The sequence below is a fragment of the Hoplias malabaricus genome, chromosome 1 (assembly GCF_029633855.1).
Source record: "Hoplias malabaricus isolate fHopMal1 chromosome 1, fHopMal1.hap1, whole genome shotgun sequence".
In the NCBI taxonomy this organism is placed as follows: Eukaryota; Metazoa; Chordata; class Actinopteri; order Characiformes; family Erythrinidae; genus Hoplias; species Hoplias malabaricus.
This window is the reverse complement of record NC_089800.1, coordinates 4,006,318-4,026,472: the sequence shown is the minus strand read 5'-3', so window position 1 is coordinate 4,026,472 and position 20,155 is coordinate 4,006,318. Positions and strand designations below refer to the sequence as shown.

The following is a 20,155-nucleotide window of genomic DNA, read 5'->3' as shown; positions in this document are numbered from 1 at the left end:
CTTCAGGAGCCACACCAAAGGCCCAGTTTGTCTGTGTAACTACAATGGCCTGTTTATCAATGCAGGTTTCCAAGTATGAACTCCAGAAAATGTCTGGAGAACCAGGTCCAGTACAGCTGGAGATTGTCTGTGTCGGATGAGTTCAGCACATGCAGTATTTTTAACACATACACACTCTTAAAAATAAAGGTGCTACAATGTTTTCTGGTAATGTTTGGAAAATGTTGGGCTACAGTGAGTCTGGTTATAGTTGTTTCCTACAGTTTTGCTGATTAAGAAGAGTCTAAGAGCTGTAATGTCAACAGAATATTGTTAATGTGAAGCCAATCTGTGAATCTCTACACCACTAAGACCAGCCACAAAAAAAGGGTCATCAGTCTTATAGTTAGCTAACGATGCTAAAGAAACCAGACTGAGCGTGATCTGTAAGTGTTCAGTGTTGAACAATGTTCATGTGGAAACACTACTGGGAGAGATCTGTTCTGCCCTGCAGTGGCTTTGTCACGTATTCAATTAAAATTAGGCCAATTTTATGAAAATTACATTACCCTAGGCCTCCTGGGAGCTCCACTGTTGGTCAAGTATTACTAACATACTACTAGAATCCCATAGGTAGCATTGTGTTAAAGACTTGAATTTATATCTCCAAAATAAAGGTCTCCAAACTCCAAATGTCCAAATATTTTTGGGGGCCAATTTATTTTTCCATCTAATACTTTTAATATTCGAATTATTATTTCTAATAATGCCCTTTAGTTGTATGATTTAGCTGTATGTAATAATGGTATGTAGCATCCAGCTTTCAGATTCCCAAATTATTTGTACACTTCCACATCTGAGAGGCTCAAAGGAGGTTTCTAGACATCCTCTGATAAACAACCGTGTAAAACGGCTGTTTGCTGAACTGTTTGTCCACTTCTTGTAAACATTTCAGACAAGTTTTATGGACTTTTCCAGAAGGCTAGCATGCTGCTAACCAAAAAGAGGCTAATGCAGGATGTTATGATTCCAAGGAGAAAAAAAAGTTGTCCAAACTAATATCCTGAGCCACCTCAGCCTAGGCTTGGATGATTCAACAATAAAAATAATCTGCTGTGGAAAAAGAATGAAATCCTTAATGGTGTTATATGGGTTTATGCTATTTTTATATTGAAATTAGCTAAGGTTATAATTTCCCAATCAAATGTGATTATTCATTACCTAGTTACATCATCTTGAGATGAAAAATGTTGATTTGTTGATAAATTAATAAATTATAGTCTTTTTATTATTTTATATTTATATTTTTAATGCTAATTTTAGCACATTGTACTGGACTGATTTGAGCTTATACAAGACTTACCAAAACACAACCAGCTATTCACATAAACAGTGTAATGCACACATTTGCAACATTGGACCACAGTGTTAGGGTCTGGTTTTGCACACACTGCAATGTTGTAGGGTCTGGTTAACGTCTCTTCGACTCTTTAAAACAATGGTTATGGTACTTCGAGGACACTCTTATTGAAATGAACCCCTTAATGTCAGATCCTACTACATCTGATCATTTTATCCTGTATTATTACTGTTACAAATAGAGGATTCTTTGAAACTCTTTTAGAGAAGTGGAAAGTTGACAGGAAACTGCAATTACACGCAGTCATCAAGTTCACCAGAGTGCATAAGATCATATCATTTTTCCGTACGTATATATCATATATAAGTAGGTTACACCTTTTCATAATCATTCAGAGCCACAGCACCTTGTGTAAACTTATGGTTCCTGTTACTGGTTGGGAACGTGTCCAGGTTCCATTTTAGAGGCGAGTTTTGCATAAATTCCTCTCTTCACTGAACACAGGAGCATGTTTTTGCTCATTGCATCAATTATAGTGAAAGCTGACCTGTGTAATCCTGAATTTCACAGATTTTAAGGGTTTAGCAGATTATAAGGAGCAGCCAGTTTTGATTTTTGTTTATAACACTGGATATTCCTTTTAAGGGTAAGTTTTTTTTCTATTATTATATTTATCTTTTCCTACTTTTCCTAAAATGTGTATCTAGATCATTGTACTGTATGCTTTCCCTTTTTGGGATGTAAAGAGTGCAGCCTGGTGAATGGATAAATGATTTAAAAAACTCCTGAATAATTTGTGCATCCTTTTCTTTCAGTTGTTTTCATAAATTTCTTACAGGTGATATTCTGAATCTTATGCAAGCGAATTATTCGAAGTATTCAGCCATTTAATTGGATTAATTAAGATCAACATGTAAATATTTAAAAACTCATTACTTTAACATTAGCATCAAGGTTTGCTTGTCATTTTTGAAGCTGAGCATTACTTTTTTGGAAGTTTAGAAAACAGTTGCTATGTGTCTGTAATGAGAAACATACTGAGGACACGTTGCTTTAATGACTGTTGGGTTAGACATTGATTTAAAGCAGATATAATATAAAAAGTGACATATGCTTTTGTCAAAACCCCACAAGGATCAAACCCCACAGCAGCGTTCTCCCCTTGTCCCAACAGCCCTGAGTCTTTTCCTTTAAATGACAATGAGCCGCTCACTGTTCACCCAGACCCTGAGCGCACTGCAGTGAGAAGCGATGAGGCTCTGTTTTTTTTAGCCGTTTTCGCTCGGTTCTCTTTCTTCTCTGTATTTTCTCATTGCTCTTATTTCTCTGAGCTTGTTGCATCTGTTTTTCTGCACTCACATAAACACAGATCCAATGCTGTGATTGGACAGACTCAGATGAAGGGGCGGGACATTTCTAAAGTCTCTGCACTTGATGTCAGAAGTGGAACAATGTCAGAGCTTTGTGTTGAATCTCATTTTTCTGTCTTAGCAGGCAACAAACACAGACTGGGTGGTCTTGTTTCACGGTGTGCGGTTTGTTGGGCTCCAGATTCACACGTTAATGTACTAATTACATTAAAGGTAATGAACGAGGTATTTTTACTTAATATGTTAACTTTAAATGGGGACAATTAATACTAGTTAATTAATATAGTATATATAAAAATATAAAATTAATAGCAATACACTCTGGTACTGTTAGCATAGCATAACCCTTTTGATCAGTTTTATGAATGCAGTGTATGAATATACTTGGTAATGGTGCCCAAGTACTGCATCTATGCCCCAGGTCTGAGGCTCTGTTCCGGAGAAACTGACTTTTTTATAGTTTCGTTTTCTAATAAATAGATAAAAAAAGAGTATAAAGAGGAACCAGTTAATGCAAACTCAGCTGTTGTCTATGATGCATTATATTGTGTCATGTTTACCAGCAGTGATATTTACACCACACCCACTCCACTGCTTCATCTGGAGAATGGTGGGGTACCAGACAAACCTTGAATGAACACTTTCTTCAGATTTTCACTTGTTATTCAGTGATTTTCTTTTTTAATTGTTTTAATATACACAATATTTCTAAGTGCAATTGTGGTAGGACGGTTTTATGGCTTGTCTTATGTGATATTTTATGCAAAAGTGTCTTTTTCCTTTGAAAACTGATTGGACTTGGTTGAATTACACTTCCTTAAACCAGGCAAATCATCTGCAAAGAGACTTCAGAAACGTGGATCAGATTTATGATCCTTTTTATGTGATTCAAATGATTGACGTAGTTGTGGCACATAAACTGGGAGAAGCCACAGTACACCATCATGTAAACAGAGGCTTTTGCATGTCTGTACACCAGCAATGAGACTCTGTGTTTGTGCTGTGGTTGTTCTTATCAATTCTCACAAATGTTAAGGGAATTTTTAGTCAATTATTAACCTGCTCATGCTGTAAAAAGTATGAGTCAGAGTTAAACAGAAGCCGGGATCCTTAAGCATCTCATCCAGTGCTAATAAATATACTACTATTATATTCAGTTCTTTAAATAGCTCTTAGATGTATATTATATGGGTTTCTGACATCATTTCCTAGCATTGTCTGTTAATATCTACTGCTGTTTAGGCTCGATACAGATCTTCTTCGATTGCAGTTTACTGTTGAACAATGTATTGATTAAAGGAACACTACATAATATTTTTGCCTTAAAATTACAACTTTAAAATTATTGTGATGTTCTAGCCACATGTAATATGGAGAATAGAGCCTCTGTCATTGCTACTCCAGCCTCAGCCCAGCAGAAACTGCTCTATGTATCTTTTGGGGGAGTGTTGGAAACCACATCCCTTCCTTCCCCCTCCCTATTGATTACGGCACAGTGTGATAAAAACGAATTAAACTAGGGGGCCTCAAGAGCAAAAAACCCAAATCTGTTCCTTTAACAATTTAATCTCATATTGTTTTTCCTGAGCCATGTGATCTTGTTCTTGTTCCCATGCCCCTTGATTACTCCCCAGGTGTTCCCTCTTTCCCTGGGTATTTAAGCCTCTGTCTCACAGTCACACTTACTTACGTACTTCCTTGTGTCTGTCTTGGACACATTTTCTCGTTAATTTCCATGGTGTCGCAATTTTTGCTTAGTTCTTTTTGTTCCCTAGTTTGTTCTCCGTTAATGTTTGGTTTATGTTGTTTGCTTTCTGTTCATTTTATTAGATACATCATATCCACACTTGCAGTCCTAATCTCTCACGTCTTGTACCTCACAGTGACAATAGCATTCTTAGCAATTAAATAGGCACCGATTTTGCAAAAGCTGGTGCTTTATGTTTTTTAACTGCTGTTGGCCACAACCAGGCCGTAAACACCCAGACTCCAATGGCATGCAGCTATCTAAGATACAGAGACATGCTACTGCGGGCAAACTGCACGTGAACCAAAAACAGCCCACTTATTTAAAAAGATAACCGAACATTACAAAACAGATCTGGCCCACTTTTGGTAAAGATATCGCCATGCTTGTGAGTCTATAGTGGCCCAAATTCACCTCTGGTGACATGTGGCTCTCATGTAGCAAGTGGGCCATGAAAATGGGGAATGGGGGACGTGGGCCAAACCTGGGCCAGAATCACTTTGCCATTTGGGAAGTTTCACATTCTGAAATTTGCTCTTCAACTATTTAATATGAACAATGGACATGTATCACATTAAATTGCATTGGAAATTTTATTGGCTTCAGCTCTGAAATCAATAATATTCTGTACAAACATATCAATTTAAGATGTCCGATTCCTATCATTGCTATTGCAACTCATTCGGACTCTCCCCATGCATGGGACATTTCACATCAAATGAGTCTTAATGATGCAATTGAAACCTGAAATGGTGGAAGAATCCACCCTGTTTAATGTAGAAAGGATCGTAATTAATTGACATGCTGATGAATACATGTGCACTAATTTAGTTAACCTCAGTGTTCTTTCCTTCCTCAAGGGTTTTTACGATGACCACTGTGATCAACAACTGGGTCCTCCTCTCAGCCTACATGCTGACGTTTCTGATCGGTCTGCCGGCCAACATCCTGGCCCTCTATGCCTTCATCAAGAAGCTGGTGGATCGCCCAACACCTACGGACATCCTGCTGCTGAACCTCACCGCCTCAGACATCGTTTTTCTCCTTTTCTTGCCTTTAAAGATGTACGAGGCCGGGTCCTACCTCCAGTGGCACCTTCCCGAGATCCTTTGCTCCATCACCTCCTTCGTCTTCTTCACTACTATCTACACAAGCTCGCTGCTGCTGATGGCTGTCAGTGTTGACCGCTACCTGGGAGTGGCCTTCCCCATCGCGTACCGCAAGTTTCGCAAGGGCCTGTATGCCATTGCCGGAAGTGCCTTCATCTGGGTGTTCAGCGGATTTCACTGCACCATTGTCTTTTTTGTGGTCCACTTGGGCGAGAAAAACAGAACTCGCCCCAAAACCACCTGCTACGAGAACTTCACCAGCAGCCAGAAGGAGATTGTGCTCCCGGTCCGCCTGGAGTTCTTTGTGGTCCTCTGCCTGGTTCCCATGTTGGTCTGCGCTTTCTGCTACCTCAACTGCATTTGGATCCTCTACACCAGACCCCGGATCACCAAAGAGAAGAAGCAGCGGGCCATCGGGATGGCTCTAGGCACCTTGACCGTCTTCCTGGTCTGCTTCTTGCCCTACAACATCTCCCACTTAGTGGGCTTCGTCTCCAATGAAAGTCCTCAGTGGAGGTACTATACCCTGCTGCTCAGCACCTTCAATACCTGCCTGGACCCTATCATCTTCTACTTCTCCTCCAGCACCTACCGCAACACCACCAAGGTCTCCTTCTGGAAACTCCTGTCTTTCAAGCACTTCAAAGGACGCAGAGGCAACAAGGATCCAGAGTCCAACTCTCAGATTTCCAACATTATGGACAGGGACAAAAGCACAGACTCTGGGTGTACGCCTTCAGCACTGACCTTGACTGTTCAAATACTCAGAACTGAGATATCAACCAAGGGATCACTCGCAGAACATCCTGACGAGGCTTGTCAGACCTGAGATCAGAGCGCTGAAATGAGCATACTGAGTGCTATTTTTAGTTAACTTTGTAGTTCTACAATTACAGTAGTTCATATGTTGCTCTGCGTACTTATTTATCCTCATTTCACCTTGTACTTCAATGCTCAGGACCTCCACAGAGCAGGTCATTCAATATGTATATATATATATATATATATCAATAAGTCATCTAATGTGTACTGTTGTTTACTGTTGTGTATTATTGTAAATAAGGCAGCTAATCAAAAGGCACTTAATTTACATACACTTTACTGTATTTCAAAATGTTTGCACATAAACACCTCTTTTAATGAGAGATTGCAGCTAATTTAGGCACCTTTCCTTGAGGAGAGGAAGCTCTTGCACAGATGTTCATGAGCCTAAGGTCACCATGCCCAATGCCAAATGTCAGCTAAAGGGTATGAAACCAGTGGAACTGCTTTCTCTGGAGTGATGGAGCTCAATTCCGTACCTTTCAAATGAGTTGGCGTAGTGTTTGAGGTACAGAACTAATGCTGATGCCTTCTTTCATAGATACAGTGGCTAAGACTCAAAACACAACCCAACACATTTGATAACCAACATACAAAAATGGCAGCTCAGATAAGGATCCCCTTAATAACCCATGTAGCAGCCCACAGAGAGCCCATGCCCAACTTGAAAACATCTAGAGCATGGGCAACACACTAAAGTAGGCAGGTTGGGTTAAGGGGTCTTTGTCTCCTGAATGTTGTTTTGTTTATATTTGTATAAACTTACATCCTCCCCAATTTCTGTCATTGCCAGTTCTAGACATTATCTAGAACAGTAGCTCTTTCCCAATCACACAGCACTAACACACGTTTCCTCCACAAGCATCTTCTAACCACCATCAGACTCTGATAGTGATAGGCTGATAGTGTTCTCCTCCAAGTGTGTTAATCAGCAATGGCATAGTGTTAGGAGTTGTTAGGGTTAGGAAGTTTTGCCTGGCTTCATGTGTCGTGATGGAAGTGTGCAAAAATGTATAAAATAAATAAAAACGATAAACAATATTGTGAATTTCTAAGAATTTATTCAAAAATCTAACCAGAAATAACATAACTTTTTGTGTTTGGCTTTTGGAACTTATTTTACACTTTCCCATCGTAGCCATGCATTGAGTGCTAATCATTTTATCATCAATATTTAAATCACGTATTGGGATTTTAAAAATTGTATACATTCAAATAGGGAATGTGTACTGGTGAAGCAAGAACCAGAAGCATTGGACATTTTTAGCTGCTATATTTTCTGCACGTCTTTCAGCTTTGGCACAGTCCTGATGTCACTGATATTTAGCCATAACACATTTCCATGATTCGTTTTCTTTTGTTGTGCTTCCTGTTCATTTCTATCTATTGTTTAATTCCACTAGCGTGGGCCGGCCACTCGCCTGCACTCATGCATCCTGTAGGCACACATGTAAAATATACCTGCAAGATAAAACATCATATAATATTAGCACTAATACACATTATAGTACTTTACAGGTGACACTTGCTGATTGATTCATTGTGGGGTGGTTGCCAGGGCAGGGAAATTTTATCTTTTGGGTAAACAACCCACAACCCAAAAACCAAAAAAGATAAGATCATTAACCACCACAGCCGTTGAAGAATAGCTTATTGTGAGCTGTTGTACTGAGCAAATTAATGTTGTGGCAGTGACTGCTCGTAACTTCTATCCAGAGAACCCATTAATGAAGGCTGCTAGCAACAGTATGAAAGCAGCTTGGCCTCAGACTGAAACTATGGATGGCCCAAGGGGTGAAATTAGACAAGGCAAATATATTTATAGAGCAATTCACATACGCAAATGCAATTCTAAGTGTTCTACAGGATCAAAAGAAACAGTAAAACGCAGTTTAACTTGTTGCTAATATGATATATTTAACACTATTATTACTCATAGAATTACCCACCTGCAAAAAACGTCATGAGCAGGGCGACCCAGCCCAGAATATAGGACCAAGAGAAACGCCAGTCCCCAAAACGCTTTCCCAAGAAGTTCACCGTCACACCGGTGTAGATAGCCATTGCAAGCAGTACAAAGAGAGCTGTGAGACATAGCATGTTAGCTTATGGCTTTTTCATTACTTGCATTTAGCAACTAAGAAAAGCACTGATGGGACAACCTTGAACAGCCATACATGAGCCTATTGAATTGTGCACCACTGTTTAATATTGAGACACAGAGCTAATCACATCACCTAGCATAAGTATATGACTGCACTATGGCTGAATGCCATGAAATTCTCACAGCGATGTTGCAAAATGTCATGTAAAGTCTTAGTGAAGAGTAGAGGGTGTTACTGCGTGGCGTCTACAAACATTTGGCACACTCATTGTGTTTGGCGCACTAAGTGATTCAGTGATGTGTAAAAATAAATAAAGTAGTAACTATCAGTTAGCAGAATGCTACATTTTAGCAATTTGAATGAGCTACAATCATGCTAACTGTTGCTAGCATTTCCTATTCATTCCCTATGATTAGCTTTAGTATTTGAGAGGTTAGGAACTCACTTGAAACAAAGAACATGATCCCTGCAGCAAAGGAACGGTTGAATCTCTCAAAGGCAGAGAAGTGGGCAAAGGAGAGGATGCCAGCGATGATGCCTGCGAAGCACGACATGGCCGACAGGATCATGAAGGCCCTAGTGGCGTTCCAGTATGCTGAAAACAGGAGAGAGAAACAAATAAAGAGGGTAAATGATATTTATGATATGATAATTTATAAATTAAACAATATTTAATTTAGAGGCTACTGTGAAAGATTGTAGTAAACCAGCAAACCCCCCACCAATGTAGTGAGATTACTGAACCCTGATTTATTTGTGTTTATTTATATGCTAAGCACCTCATGGAACTGGTTTCTACCTCTCTCCATCACTCCCTCCCTCACTCACTGACATTCTCATACACTAATGGTTCTATTTCTCAAATACTCGCTCATATTTAGGAACTCCATCACATGAGGGTGTCTGTAATAAATAGCATGATGTAGTATGTATACTCTGTTATGCTGTTTTTGTTACTTGAATAGAGCTTACAGCAGTTTAGCTCCACCCATTCATACTGAAGTTATAAGGAGTGTTTCACTGAGCAAGGCATAATAGAGGGCAGCCAATCAAAAGAGGGGTCATTCACACATATCTGTCTTAAAGATACAGTGACACAAACAACTTGTTGAATTGTACAGGATAAGGAGTGTCATGTAAGGATGTGCTATGACCATATTTGGTGAGTAAACCCCATGGAAATGTTTGTGTCTTTGAATGTAATGTAAAAAATGTGATGTAAGCACCAAGAACTTTGTTAGCTTTAGCAGCTATTTCTGTGTTAGCTTGTCACTCACCGATGCTGTCCGTCTGCATGTAGCACTTGCCGGACATGCAGTAGCGCCACAGGCCCTGGTGAGCGAAACTTCCCGACAGCCGGTACTGCATCCAGTAATCCGTTGCTGTGGATACCACCAGGAGGATGTTGCCCACAATGGCGCAGAATAAGCCCCCTCCCATAAAGCTATACATCCTGATTCACGCTGCAGAGGCTAAGCTCAGCACACTGAGAGAAAGAAGCAGATTACATGGCAATGTTAGCACACGGTTGTTATCTTAGCATAGAATCTGCACAAACCATCAGCTAGGGCTAATATTTGAAGCTGTATCAGTATCGTTTAACATTATTTCAAGCATAGGTGAATAACTCTTAACAAATTATCTGAGCAATTTCAAATATTAGCTCTAGATCTAGCCCTAAATTAGCATAGAAATGTCAAATGTTAGCCCTAGCCCTGAATTAGCTTAAAAAAATTCAGTATTAGCCCCGAGCAGTTTCAAATACTAGCCTTAGCCCTAGCTTTGCGAATGCTTTTACGTCTGTATATGTCCAAATGTTTGTAGGCACCCCTTATTAAATTCCAAAATTTAGCTTCGTTAAGCCACCGCTTGTATGATCTCTTTAGAGCAGCAAGGACTGATATAGGACATGTTGGAGCAGCTGCACATGAATCTACGGTCACTTAGCCTCACATTGCCAGACTTTCTATGGAAACACTGGTAAATTTCGCCACTAAACGTGGCCAAGAACCGCCTACTACAGCAGGAAAAGAAATGAGACTGAAACACAAAAGGACCAATCACAAGTCTGCTATTTTGGCATGACGTGTAGAAGGTGGCAGATAGCCAATCAGAATGCAGCTGGCAGAATCCAGACAGTGAGGCCAACTTAACACACTGAAATGATTAGACTCTCTGTCAACTTGTGGGCAGAGCATTTGTGGCTGAGACTACTGCTCAATGCTATGTGTCAGCAAGAGGGGTATAAATCTCCCCAACAGTGTAATCCTTCCCAGAAGTGTAGAGCCTGCTAGTGCAGTAAAGTGAGGGGAGGTGTTGGGAAGACCATGACCTTTCAGTATCACAGATGCTAGTGAATAACCGGCCCTTAGAGATAATAATGGGGCCTTATCAACCGGGGTAAACCCAGGAACACCAAACAACTCCTTGATTTCAAGCTGTGGGTGTGAACACACCACCCTGAGAAGAAGAGCACTGGAGTAATTTCGCACCTATAACATCTAAAACTGTCAGTGCATCCTTCTGTCAGTTTCACATCTGGACAATGCTGAGCCAGAGGAGTTTGAGTTATGTAGTTGCAGCCTCTGCCTCAATCTGTCTACTCCACCCTCACCAGGGAGGTTGGGGCACAGCTAGTGGCAAGTCAATCCCAAGGCCCTGACTTCCACCTTCTATGTCCTCCTCAGGTTTCAAATCCAGAAATCATGAATAAACAAGATGGACGTTGCAGGAAAAATCTCAGACGTTGGAAGTTAGTGTTCTCCTCCAAGCGTGTAGAGCACAAAGCAGTGTGCAAAGAATTGATTTCAATGGAAGGTTTAGCTATACTCACTAGCTATAGGTTGAACTTTCAGTGACTTCATGATACGATTTATTTAAGAACGTTGTATTGATTAAACGCTATGCACACGCTCTTTCTCTCATATCAACCTCATGCAAAGAGCTAATGGGAGGTTGTTCCTGAAATGCTTTCACAAGAAAGAAACTGGTACGTGATCTAACATTTATTTTGACATCCATTACAGCCAACCGGTGTAAATAACAGAGATAACAGGCAGTGATAGCATTTGCATGGAGCGCTCATATCAGGGAAACTGGTGAGAGCATTAACTCTATGTTTGGCTACGTGACACATGTAGAGCCACAGTCTCACTGGAAATAAAGCCCACAGAGTGCTTTTAACACAGTGTTTACCGAGCTTTTCCCACTTCAACATGAAGTAAAGCACATTTAAGCTCTTGCTTTGACACTAATTCTCCAAACTACAACAATCCAGTGTCACACTCTCTCACCCAGTCACTCACATTCTCACACCTGTGGATAGTTTCACACCCTCACCCTGTCACTCACACACTCACACCTGTGGACAGTTTCACACACTCACCCAGTCACTCACACCTGTGGACAGTTTCACACACTCACCCAGTCACTCACACACTCATCCAGTCACTCACACCTGTGGACAGTTTCACACACTCACCCAGTCACTCACACACTCACCCAGTCACTCACACCTGTTGACAGTTTCACACACTCACCCAGTCAGTCACACCTGTGGACAGTTTCACACACTCACACATTCACCCAGTCACTCACACACTCACCCAGTCACTCACACCTGTTGACAGTTTCACACACTCACCCAGTCACTCACACACTCACCCAGTCACTCACACCTGTGGACAGTTTCACACACTCACACACTCACCCAGTCACTCACACCTGTTGACAGTTTCACACACTCACCCAGTCACTCACACACTCACCCAGTCACTCACGCCAGTGGACAGTTTCACATACTCACCCAGTCACTCATACACTCACCCTGTCACTCACACTCACACCTGTGGACAGTTACACACACTCACCCAGTCACTCACACACTCACCCAATCACTCACACCTGTGGACTGTTTCACACACTCACCCAGTCACTCACACACTCACTCACACCTGTTGACAGTTTCATACACTCACCCAGTCACTCACACACTCACACCTGTGGGAAATCTCATGCCTCCAATCGACCAACATGTGTATTTGAATAGTGGGAGGAAACCCACACAGACACAGGACGAACACACTACACTCCTCACAGAAAGTGACCTGTGGTGGGAATTAAACCATCGTGCTGCCCTACCATAAAATACCACATGAGTCACATTTACGAACACTGTTTCCATGGAGTTATGCGTAAAATCTGGGCACCCCCCGGTCAAACATTTCTGAGCCGTTCAAAGCGAGACACAAAGGTTCAGGCACATTACTGGAGTTCCGAAACTCTTCTGAAATATGTCCAGTGTAACTTTGCTCCCAGCAGACGATGTGTCCACTTGTTTTCCACTTTGAAAAATCAACTAAATTTAACCGGGGTCGGTGTCTGCAATGTCCCCAATCTGCCCCAAGTGGCCCAAGTCTCCATCAGCTATTGTGACATTTGACCTTCTTTGTCCCTGTCAAGTTCAAACACCACCCCCCCCACCCCCGTGTTTCAAGGAAAGTTCCTGGACGTCTTACCTGAAGTTCTTGATGAAGGAGCGCTCTGGACTGCGTACCTTATTTTTTCAACAGGGAGAGGGAGAAAGGGAGAGAGGGAGAGAGAGAGAGAGAGAGAGAGAGGAGGACAGGAGAGTGGGGAGCCTGGGGAGAGCGTAACGTCAAAGAGGACGCCCCAGGCCGAATTCCAAAAAGTTATCCCCCTTGGTTTCTGTCGATGGAGGCAAAATCCATTAAGCACCAGCAGGCGTTTGTCCACTCAGAACAAATGGCTTCGAGCTGGACACTGCCTGGGTCACGTGACCCTTTCACGCCTGGCCCTGGTCCGTTTTTATTTTTTTTGTTGTGATGGGGGTGTCATGGTGGTGGGAGGGGTGTCATGGTTTTTGGGGAAAGGGGAGGGCCAGCATATACAGGTGCGCTCTTCTGTTTTTTTGTTGTTGCTTTGGCCGTTCTAGAACTGTGGATGTGCCGAGGCTTGCAGTAACAGTGCTCACACGCTCAATGCAACATGCTGAAGTGTACACTTTCTTTCAGCCCCATGGTCAGCTACAGCCGTGTGCAAAAATACCCCCCCACCACTCCCTCCACACCCCACCCCCGGTCAACTGGTCATTTATGGCATTTGTTGAGTTTCCATGTGATTCCAACTTGATAATTATGTTGTTGTTGTTGTTGTTTTTCCAAATTCTGTTTGAAAACTACTGTCCTTTTTACTGGTTTTAGTTTCAAAATGAACGAACCAATAGAAACACTCGGAAATGACAGAGAAGCAAATCTATATGCAATGACTTCCATTTAGAAGTGTGGAGATATGAGGTTTTGTTCTGACAGTGGACTTCCCCTTTAATCTCATGCTTTGATCTAATCTGTGATGTCATGAAATAAATAACTTTTGGAAACAACTGCAATGGGGGGGGTGGGCTTGGGAGGGGTGGAGTAGACAGACACATGACCACACGAATACACACACACACTCACACACACACAGACACGTCTCAGATTGTGTTTGATTTTAAACCCTTTATTTCATGACATCACAGATTAGATCAAAGCATGAGATTAAAGGCGAAGTCCACTGTCAGAACAAAACCTCATATCTCCACACATCTAAATGGAAGTCATTGCATATAGATTTGCCTCTCTGTCATTTTGGAGTGTTTCTATTGGTTCGTTCATTTTGAAATTAAAATCAGTGAAAAGAACAACAGTAGTTTTCAAACACTAGCAAAAGATACAGTGTTTTTTACTCAAAAAAACTCTTATATTTGTTTTGTTGTGACTCTAACTAGTGACTCTTTGCACTGAATTTAAAAGCAACACTATGTAGTCGTTTTAACTTAAAATTACAGCTTCAAAATCATTGTGATTCTTCATTGACCTGTAATAGGGAGAATAGAGACTCTGTCGTTGCTACTTCAGACTCAGCACTGCAGAAACTGCACTATGTAACTGTTGGAAGATGGTAGGAAACCACCTCCCCCTCGATTTCAGGACAATGCTGTAAAAATTATTTACACTAAATAACAAATCTTGGTGTTCCTTTAATGACCAATACACACAATTCCACACACACAATGTCCTAGAGACACCAAAATCAGTGGATGCTCAAATCCCTTGTTTAAATGGCATAGTTTTTGCGTATAACCCCCACACATTCTCCCATCCACCTCAAGATCATCCCTAACACGATAGAGTTGCTGTGAATTGTCCTGGTTTTGTGAAATAGTTGGAGGCTACAGCAGGGGGCGCTACACATCATTTCACTCGCATAGATTCAGCGTAGCACTCAAGGCTGGAGTGGGGTGGACAGCATGGGAATGGAGGGCAGACTCTGAACGTACACGGCCTTGTGAAGCTACATAACAAAGTGTTATCGAGATCTACGAGACAAACATGTCGTAAAAGCTGAAACCGCTCGGGTTTGTTTTGGTTCAGAGCCATAAAACAATGTTTTTCCTGGAATATTTGCATAAACACTGCAGCTGGTCTCTTCCACTTCAGGGAGAAAGATACCAGTTTTAATGAAGAAGGAAACTCGGACGAAGGTAAACAGAAGCAAAAGAGGAAAGGAGGTGTGTTTATTACGTGAAATCCAGGCTGTGACCTTTAAGCTCCAGTAAACATTGCTGTATTAAAGAGGGGTTTGCTTTACAGTGATGGTGAATGGAACCAGACGTCACAAAGTTTACAACACAAAAATAGCATTCTATTTACTCTACACGATCTCCTTCATTTTGTTTAGGAACACATTTCTTTTTGCTAACTAACTGGGTTGTGACATAAGAACCATGAGCCATGGGCCAAGACTAGGTTTTGGTTTGCCATGCCATGGGCCCTTTAAATTTGCATGAGGCCAAAATACAGCCACATTCATTTCCTGAATCTGGTACAAACAACAATACATATGGTTTATGCACGTTTTACTTCTACACTCTTTAACCTGTTTCTCATTCGTTAATGACCAATTCGCACTGGATACTAAGACAGCTGAACAAAAACTCGGTGGTTACAGGGTTAATAACTGATCACGAGGCAATATCCAAGTGACCAGCAGATGGCAGTGTAATGCAGCTGTAGCCACTGAAGTTGATTCTCCCGTTACCATGGTTACAGTACAGCCATTTCTGTTAGCGCTAAACCCGTAGGATCAATATACGCCCATTTTTATGGTAATATCCGTTTTCGTGTTTACTAAAACATCCAATTGGTAGCCTACTCCCATTTCCATGGCAACAAACAAACATCATACATCATATTTTCTTTCTTTCTTTCTATTTACTTGGTAACACAAACCCTGTTTCCATGATAACATTCAGTCATTTCCTTAAACCAGTCCCCATCGTAACATAAACCAATTTCAAGGGTAACGTACACCAGTTTCCATGGTAACATATACCATTTTTTATGGTAACATGTGCCCATTTCCATGGTTATGGTATCAAAACAGTGCTGTCAGAGCTGAAATGAAAGCAGAAGTTAATATGCATTTTATATACAGTACATAATACAACAGTTAAAAAAAAATGCATCAGAGATTAATCTGGTGGTTTTTGAGAGGGTGCATATTATTCCTTCATTTATTCACTGACTCGTCTTCGGTAAGAACTGTCAAGTCTGGACCAATAGGGTGTAATGCCCACTCAGCATTGGACTGTGGAGCTTGATCCAATATCTTTGGAATGAGATGGTGAGACCAGAATCTATCATCAAAAGTCTATATTTAATGGTGCCATTAAATCCTCACAGCAGTGTTTCTGGTACATCCTTTCCATCTCAGAAGTTGCATGAGCAGGTGTCCAGAAACTTTTGGCCACACAGTTTATCATGCTAATGCCACTCTAAACAGAGTAAGTCTTTGGTAAACACAGCGTGTGTTGTAGATCAACCCATAACTTAAATGGAGTTAAAACCCAGTGTTACACTGTGGTGGCCATTCGGACCGATGCGGCAGGGACTGGCAGTGGGCCGGACCGCTCAGGAAACATCTGGAAAACAAACATTAAAAAATGACATATTGGAAACAACTGGTTTATAAACTGTTTTAAATGAAGGACAGTGATGAAGCATAAAAAATGGAGGAAGTACGCCACCTGGTGGACGTGAAGATTATAGTCAGGGGGTAGTTTAAATCCATTGGTCAGTAGGTTGTGAGGTTTGGTCAGATCAGGCTGACTGATCACAGCCTGTGGGACAGCAAAGAAACACACTTGGAAGAGAACACTACCTACTAATTATGTTCAAATTAAAATTTACAATCTTAGCATCTTTGTTTCCATTAAAGCTGTATGTTACAGTGACTTAACCAGAGTTAAGGGGTGATTTTAAAATGCTAGCACCTAGCTTGTTCTCTGGTAGTGGGTCAGGCTCAGTGAGAACTGAGGCTTTGGGCACAAACAAATGTAACCATGGAAACAGAAGGCGGCAAACGTTAGCAAAATTAGCAGCAATGTTGTTTTGGTGAATATGAGACTAGCTGACGTCTGTAGTCTTACACACTAAAACAAAATAATTGGTGAAATAACACGATTACTGAAGCTTGTGAATGATCTCACACAGATAAATAACTCACACAGATTCTGTCAAGAGGAGAAAATTGCATTGGAGGCTAACGTGCTAACAGTTTTCCATTAGATTCTATGATGAAAGCAATAATATTCTTAACAGAGTCCTCCTCCAAGCTTTTAATTAGACAACAGCGTAAACTGGCTATCTTTCATACTTAGCAACATTAGCATTTTCTGACGTACCTTCTCCACTGCTCTTGATACAGGATACCTGGGATTATGGTCTGTAAACGATTGTAAACAACACTGAAGTAAATTCCTACAGTGACCAGAAGACACTAATAAATTACAGCAAAGGGGAGGAAGAGAGAGATTGTGTACCTTGTTTTTTATAACAGAAAACACACAAGGCAACGAGGCAGATGAAAAGGATAATGAGGAGAATACCACAGGGGACTCCAGCTGCTATTCCAGCAATAGCTGAGCTACTTAGGCCTGTTGCACACACACACACACACACACATATACAACATCAGAATTAAAGCCTGTTCACTCTGATTGTTTTTTACAGCTAGCGGTTTTGACTAAAGCCTAGAACTGTAGGGGAGAATATGTCCCCTCTGAGGGCCGAAAAGGAAACTTTGCTTGTATTAGTGGCGCTATATTTAGGTGTGAAGTTAAATTTGTGAACATTTGCTAAACTTGGTGTTTGTAGTTTTCAGAGATTGTGGTTCTCCTGGTGATCCTCGATCCTCCTCTGTACAGAACAGAACAGAACAGTCTCTGACAACAACAAATAACCCAGACTTCTATCAAATTACTGATGAATCAACAGCAAAACCACCTCGACCAGCTTTCTGTTTACAAGCACAACACAAGCTGCATCACCTTGACTGGGACACGGGATACGACCTCTACCAAGGGATAATATGAAAATGGGACCTGCAAATATTTCTCTCCATAAAACAATAAATAAGAAGATCAGACAGGAACAAAAGCAAAGCCCCAAAAGCAATCCAGGTCTAATGGTCAGGGTTGGATTGATCAGACATTAATACCTACCCCGGACGTCTATGGTGATGTTCCTCTCAAGACGAGCGCTGGTCTTGGCGTTGGTCAGAACACAAGTGTATGTCCCGCTCTGGCTGGGCTGGACGTCGGTCAGTTTGAGCGTCCCGCTGGAGGAGCCAGGAAGGGTATGACCTTGAAAAACCCAGGAGGCCGAGGGGGTAGGTTCCCCTACAGCTCCACAGGTCATGTTCAGAGTCTCTCCGGACACAAAGGACACTTTTGTTGGACTGACCTCCAGAAACGGCTGATCTGGTCCATCTAGACGGAGAGAGAGAGAGAGAGGGGGTAAAGCACCTGAAAGGACTTACTGTTCACAGGAGAAATCCTAGAGGGTCCAGAGATGAACAGAGCTCAGTCTACACTCTGTAATGACCAAATACACACTTACACAGCACCGTAATGTTCCTGCTTTGTGTTCCGGAGCTGAACGGGTTTCTGAGGTCCACCGTGTATTGTCCGGTGTCGTTACGGCTCGGTTGGTTTATGGTCAGTCTCGTGCTTGTTATCGAGTACCGAGGATCGTCTGCTAACTCCAGTCCGTTAAAGAACCATTTCCACGATGTGGCCTGTCCTGGAGAGGAACTGTAATACAGAGAGAACGCTGGACCCCCCTCAACAGCGTCCAGTTCTCGAGTGTCCACTGAAATAACACTGAGACTGTCTGTGAAGGCAGAGGATGGAGGAAAACCATTGCTCAAGTGTTCACCAAATCGTTATTACTATCTCTGTGTTCTTCTCTAGAGTTCATTGGCTAATATTTGTGTCTATGTGATGTCTACTCACCGTACACCATGAGAGTGAAGCTGACTGAGGCCTCATGAGCCCCAGGCTTCGTCACGGTCACCGTGTACGTCCCACTGTAATTCAGAGGAACGTTCCAGAGCACAAGAGAACCGCTCTGATCCAATGACAACACCCCTGTGTAGTGTGCAGCGATGTCAGGAGCAGAGTTAGAGCCTAAAGTCCAACTCGCCAAGGTTAGCGTACCATTATTCCACGTTAGCTGATACGGTGCGCTGACCCCGGTAACGGACACACGAAGAGTCACGTTGTTGCCGCGAAAAGCACTGACCAGCGTCGGTCCAATGGGCGAGACGACTAGAGCACAGTCACAAGCTGTGGATGGAAAGGTCAGTGAGTACAATCCCTACAATGCTTACCCTCATCCTAAAGTTACATAGTGCCGTTTCCGCAGTGCTGAGCTCAGAGTGGCAATGACAAAGGCTCTAATCTCCCTATTACAGCTCCGAGGAGCTTCGCAATACTTCCCAAGTATCGGCCAATACCAACAACAATGTATATCCCTGATTTTAATTGGTTATAATCAATTGTAACGGTCCAAAACTGGTCCTTACAAGACACACTGGTTTTACTGTTGTGGCAGAGAACACAATACAGTGGTCTGTGGGCAGTAACTTGGCATGGCAAGTGACTAAGAAACTGGATCAGGGTCATTGTCCTAAAACTCTTGTGAAGAACAGCTAAGATTTGTGATAAGACTCTTTCCTAAGTCAGAGGACCTCGAATATTAAGTCCTTATGAATCACTGTCATAATCACCATGTCATCTTAGTTCTGATATGTTAATTCTTGATTTATTTAGCCATATTAATCACTATTTAGACATAGTTCTTATGAAACACTAAGCTAATACTATACTAGTCATTACTAGGCTATAAGATATAAGTAAATGTTTGTTATAAGATAAAGCTATATTGAGAGACTAGCTCTATAAAAGGCTTTATTTATATATACTTATAGCTTCCATAGATGTCGGTACACTGCACATTTTTGTTTCTTCTTCCATGACCTTAAGAAATATGAGAAATGTGTCTCCATTTCACCAGGCTACATAGTTCAGTTATTCACAGTCCAGGGCAAAGCTATTGAAACCCTGGGTTTTTACAACTACATCACTTTAAAATCACACCTGCTCACTTCTGGAAGGTATTTAAACGTGTATGTCTAGTTCACACCTCCAGAAAATGGCTCTAATTAGAATTTAGAGTAAATAGTAGGTGGAAATCTTACCTGTTATTAAGCAAATGAAGGCAAAGGCTGCTCTAGAAAACGTATAAAACTCGTAAGAC

At 41.6% G+C, this 20,155-nt stretch overlaps 3 protein-coding genes across 3 annotated transcripts; 1 reads left to right on the top strand and 2 right to left on the bottom strand.

Annotated features, from left to right (window-relative positions):
- The first annotated feature begins 2,869 nt into the window (after positions 1-2,869).
- LOC136710803 (free fatty acid receptor 2-like) lies at positions 2,870-6,456 on the top strand. The gene is made up of 2 exons (XM_066686634.1): positions 2,870-2,922; positions 5,317-6,456. The coding sequence occupies exon 2, from the start codon at positions 5,327-5,329 to the stop codon at positions 6,392-6,394; it is 1,068 nt and encodes a 355-aa protein (XP_066542731.1). The 5' UTR covers positions 2,870-2,922; positions 5,317-5,326; the 3' UTR covers positions 6,395-6,456.
- Positions 6,457-7,528: 1,072 nt separating this feature from the next.
- Positions 7,529-10,460, bottom strand: lim2.5 (lens intrinsic membrane protein 2.5). The gene is made up of 5 exons (XM_066644450.1): positions 10,321-10,460; positions 9,770-9,978; positions 8,938-9,087; positions 8,337-8,471; positions 7,529-7,848 (listed from the first exon to the last, which is right to left on the bottom strand). Exons 2-5 carry the CDS (start codon positions 9,942-9,944, stop codon positions 7,787-7,789), a joined length of 522 nt encoding a protein of 173 aa, XP_066500547.1. The 5' UTR covers positions 9,945-9,978; positions 10,321-10,460; the 3' UTR covers positions 7,529-7,786.
- Positions 10,461-14,094: 3,634 nt separating this feature from the next.
- On the bottom strand, positions 14,095-19,027 carry LOC136706353 (carcinoembryonic antigen-related cell adhesion molecule 6-like; the record flags this gene model as incomplete). The annotated part of the gene is made up of 7 exons (XM_066680151.1): positions 14,095-16,476; positions 16,582-16,674; positions 17,239-17,279; positions 17,377-17,490; positions 18,058-18,324; positions 18,455-18,727; positions 18,850-19,027. Coding segments are annotated over 7 exons (1,035 nt in total), but the record flags the coding sequence as incomplete, so codon positions are not given.
- Between the last annotated feature and the right edge of the window lie 1,128 nt (positions 19,028-20,155).

What these genes read in the sequence shown, in the direction of transcription:
- LOC136710803 (XM_066686634.1), top strand. Translation starts at nt 5,327, where the DNA reads ATGACCACTGTGATCAACAACTGGGTCCTCCTCTCAGCCTACATGCTG.
- lim2.5 (XM_066644450.1), bottom strand. Translation starts at nt 9,944, where the DNA reads ATGTATAGCTTTATGGGAGGGGGCTTATTCTGCGCCATTGTGGGCAAC. An exon ending in CATGCAGACGGACAGCATCG is followed by an intron (nt 9,088 to 9,769) that starts GTGAGTGACAAG and finishes TCCTGTTTTCAG; the next exon opens with CATACTGGAACGCCACTAGG. An exon ending in GCTCATGACGTTTTTTGCAG is followed by an intron (nt 7,849 to 8,336) that starts GTGGGTAATTCT and finishes TTTATCTTGCAG; the next exon opens with GTATATTTTACATGTGTGCC.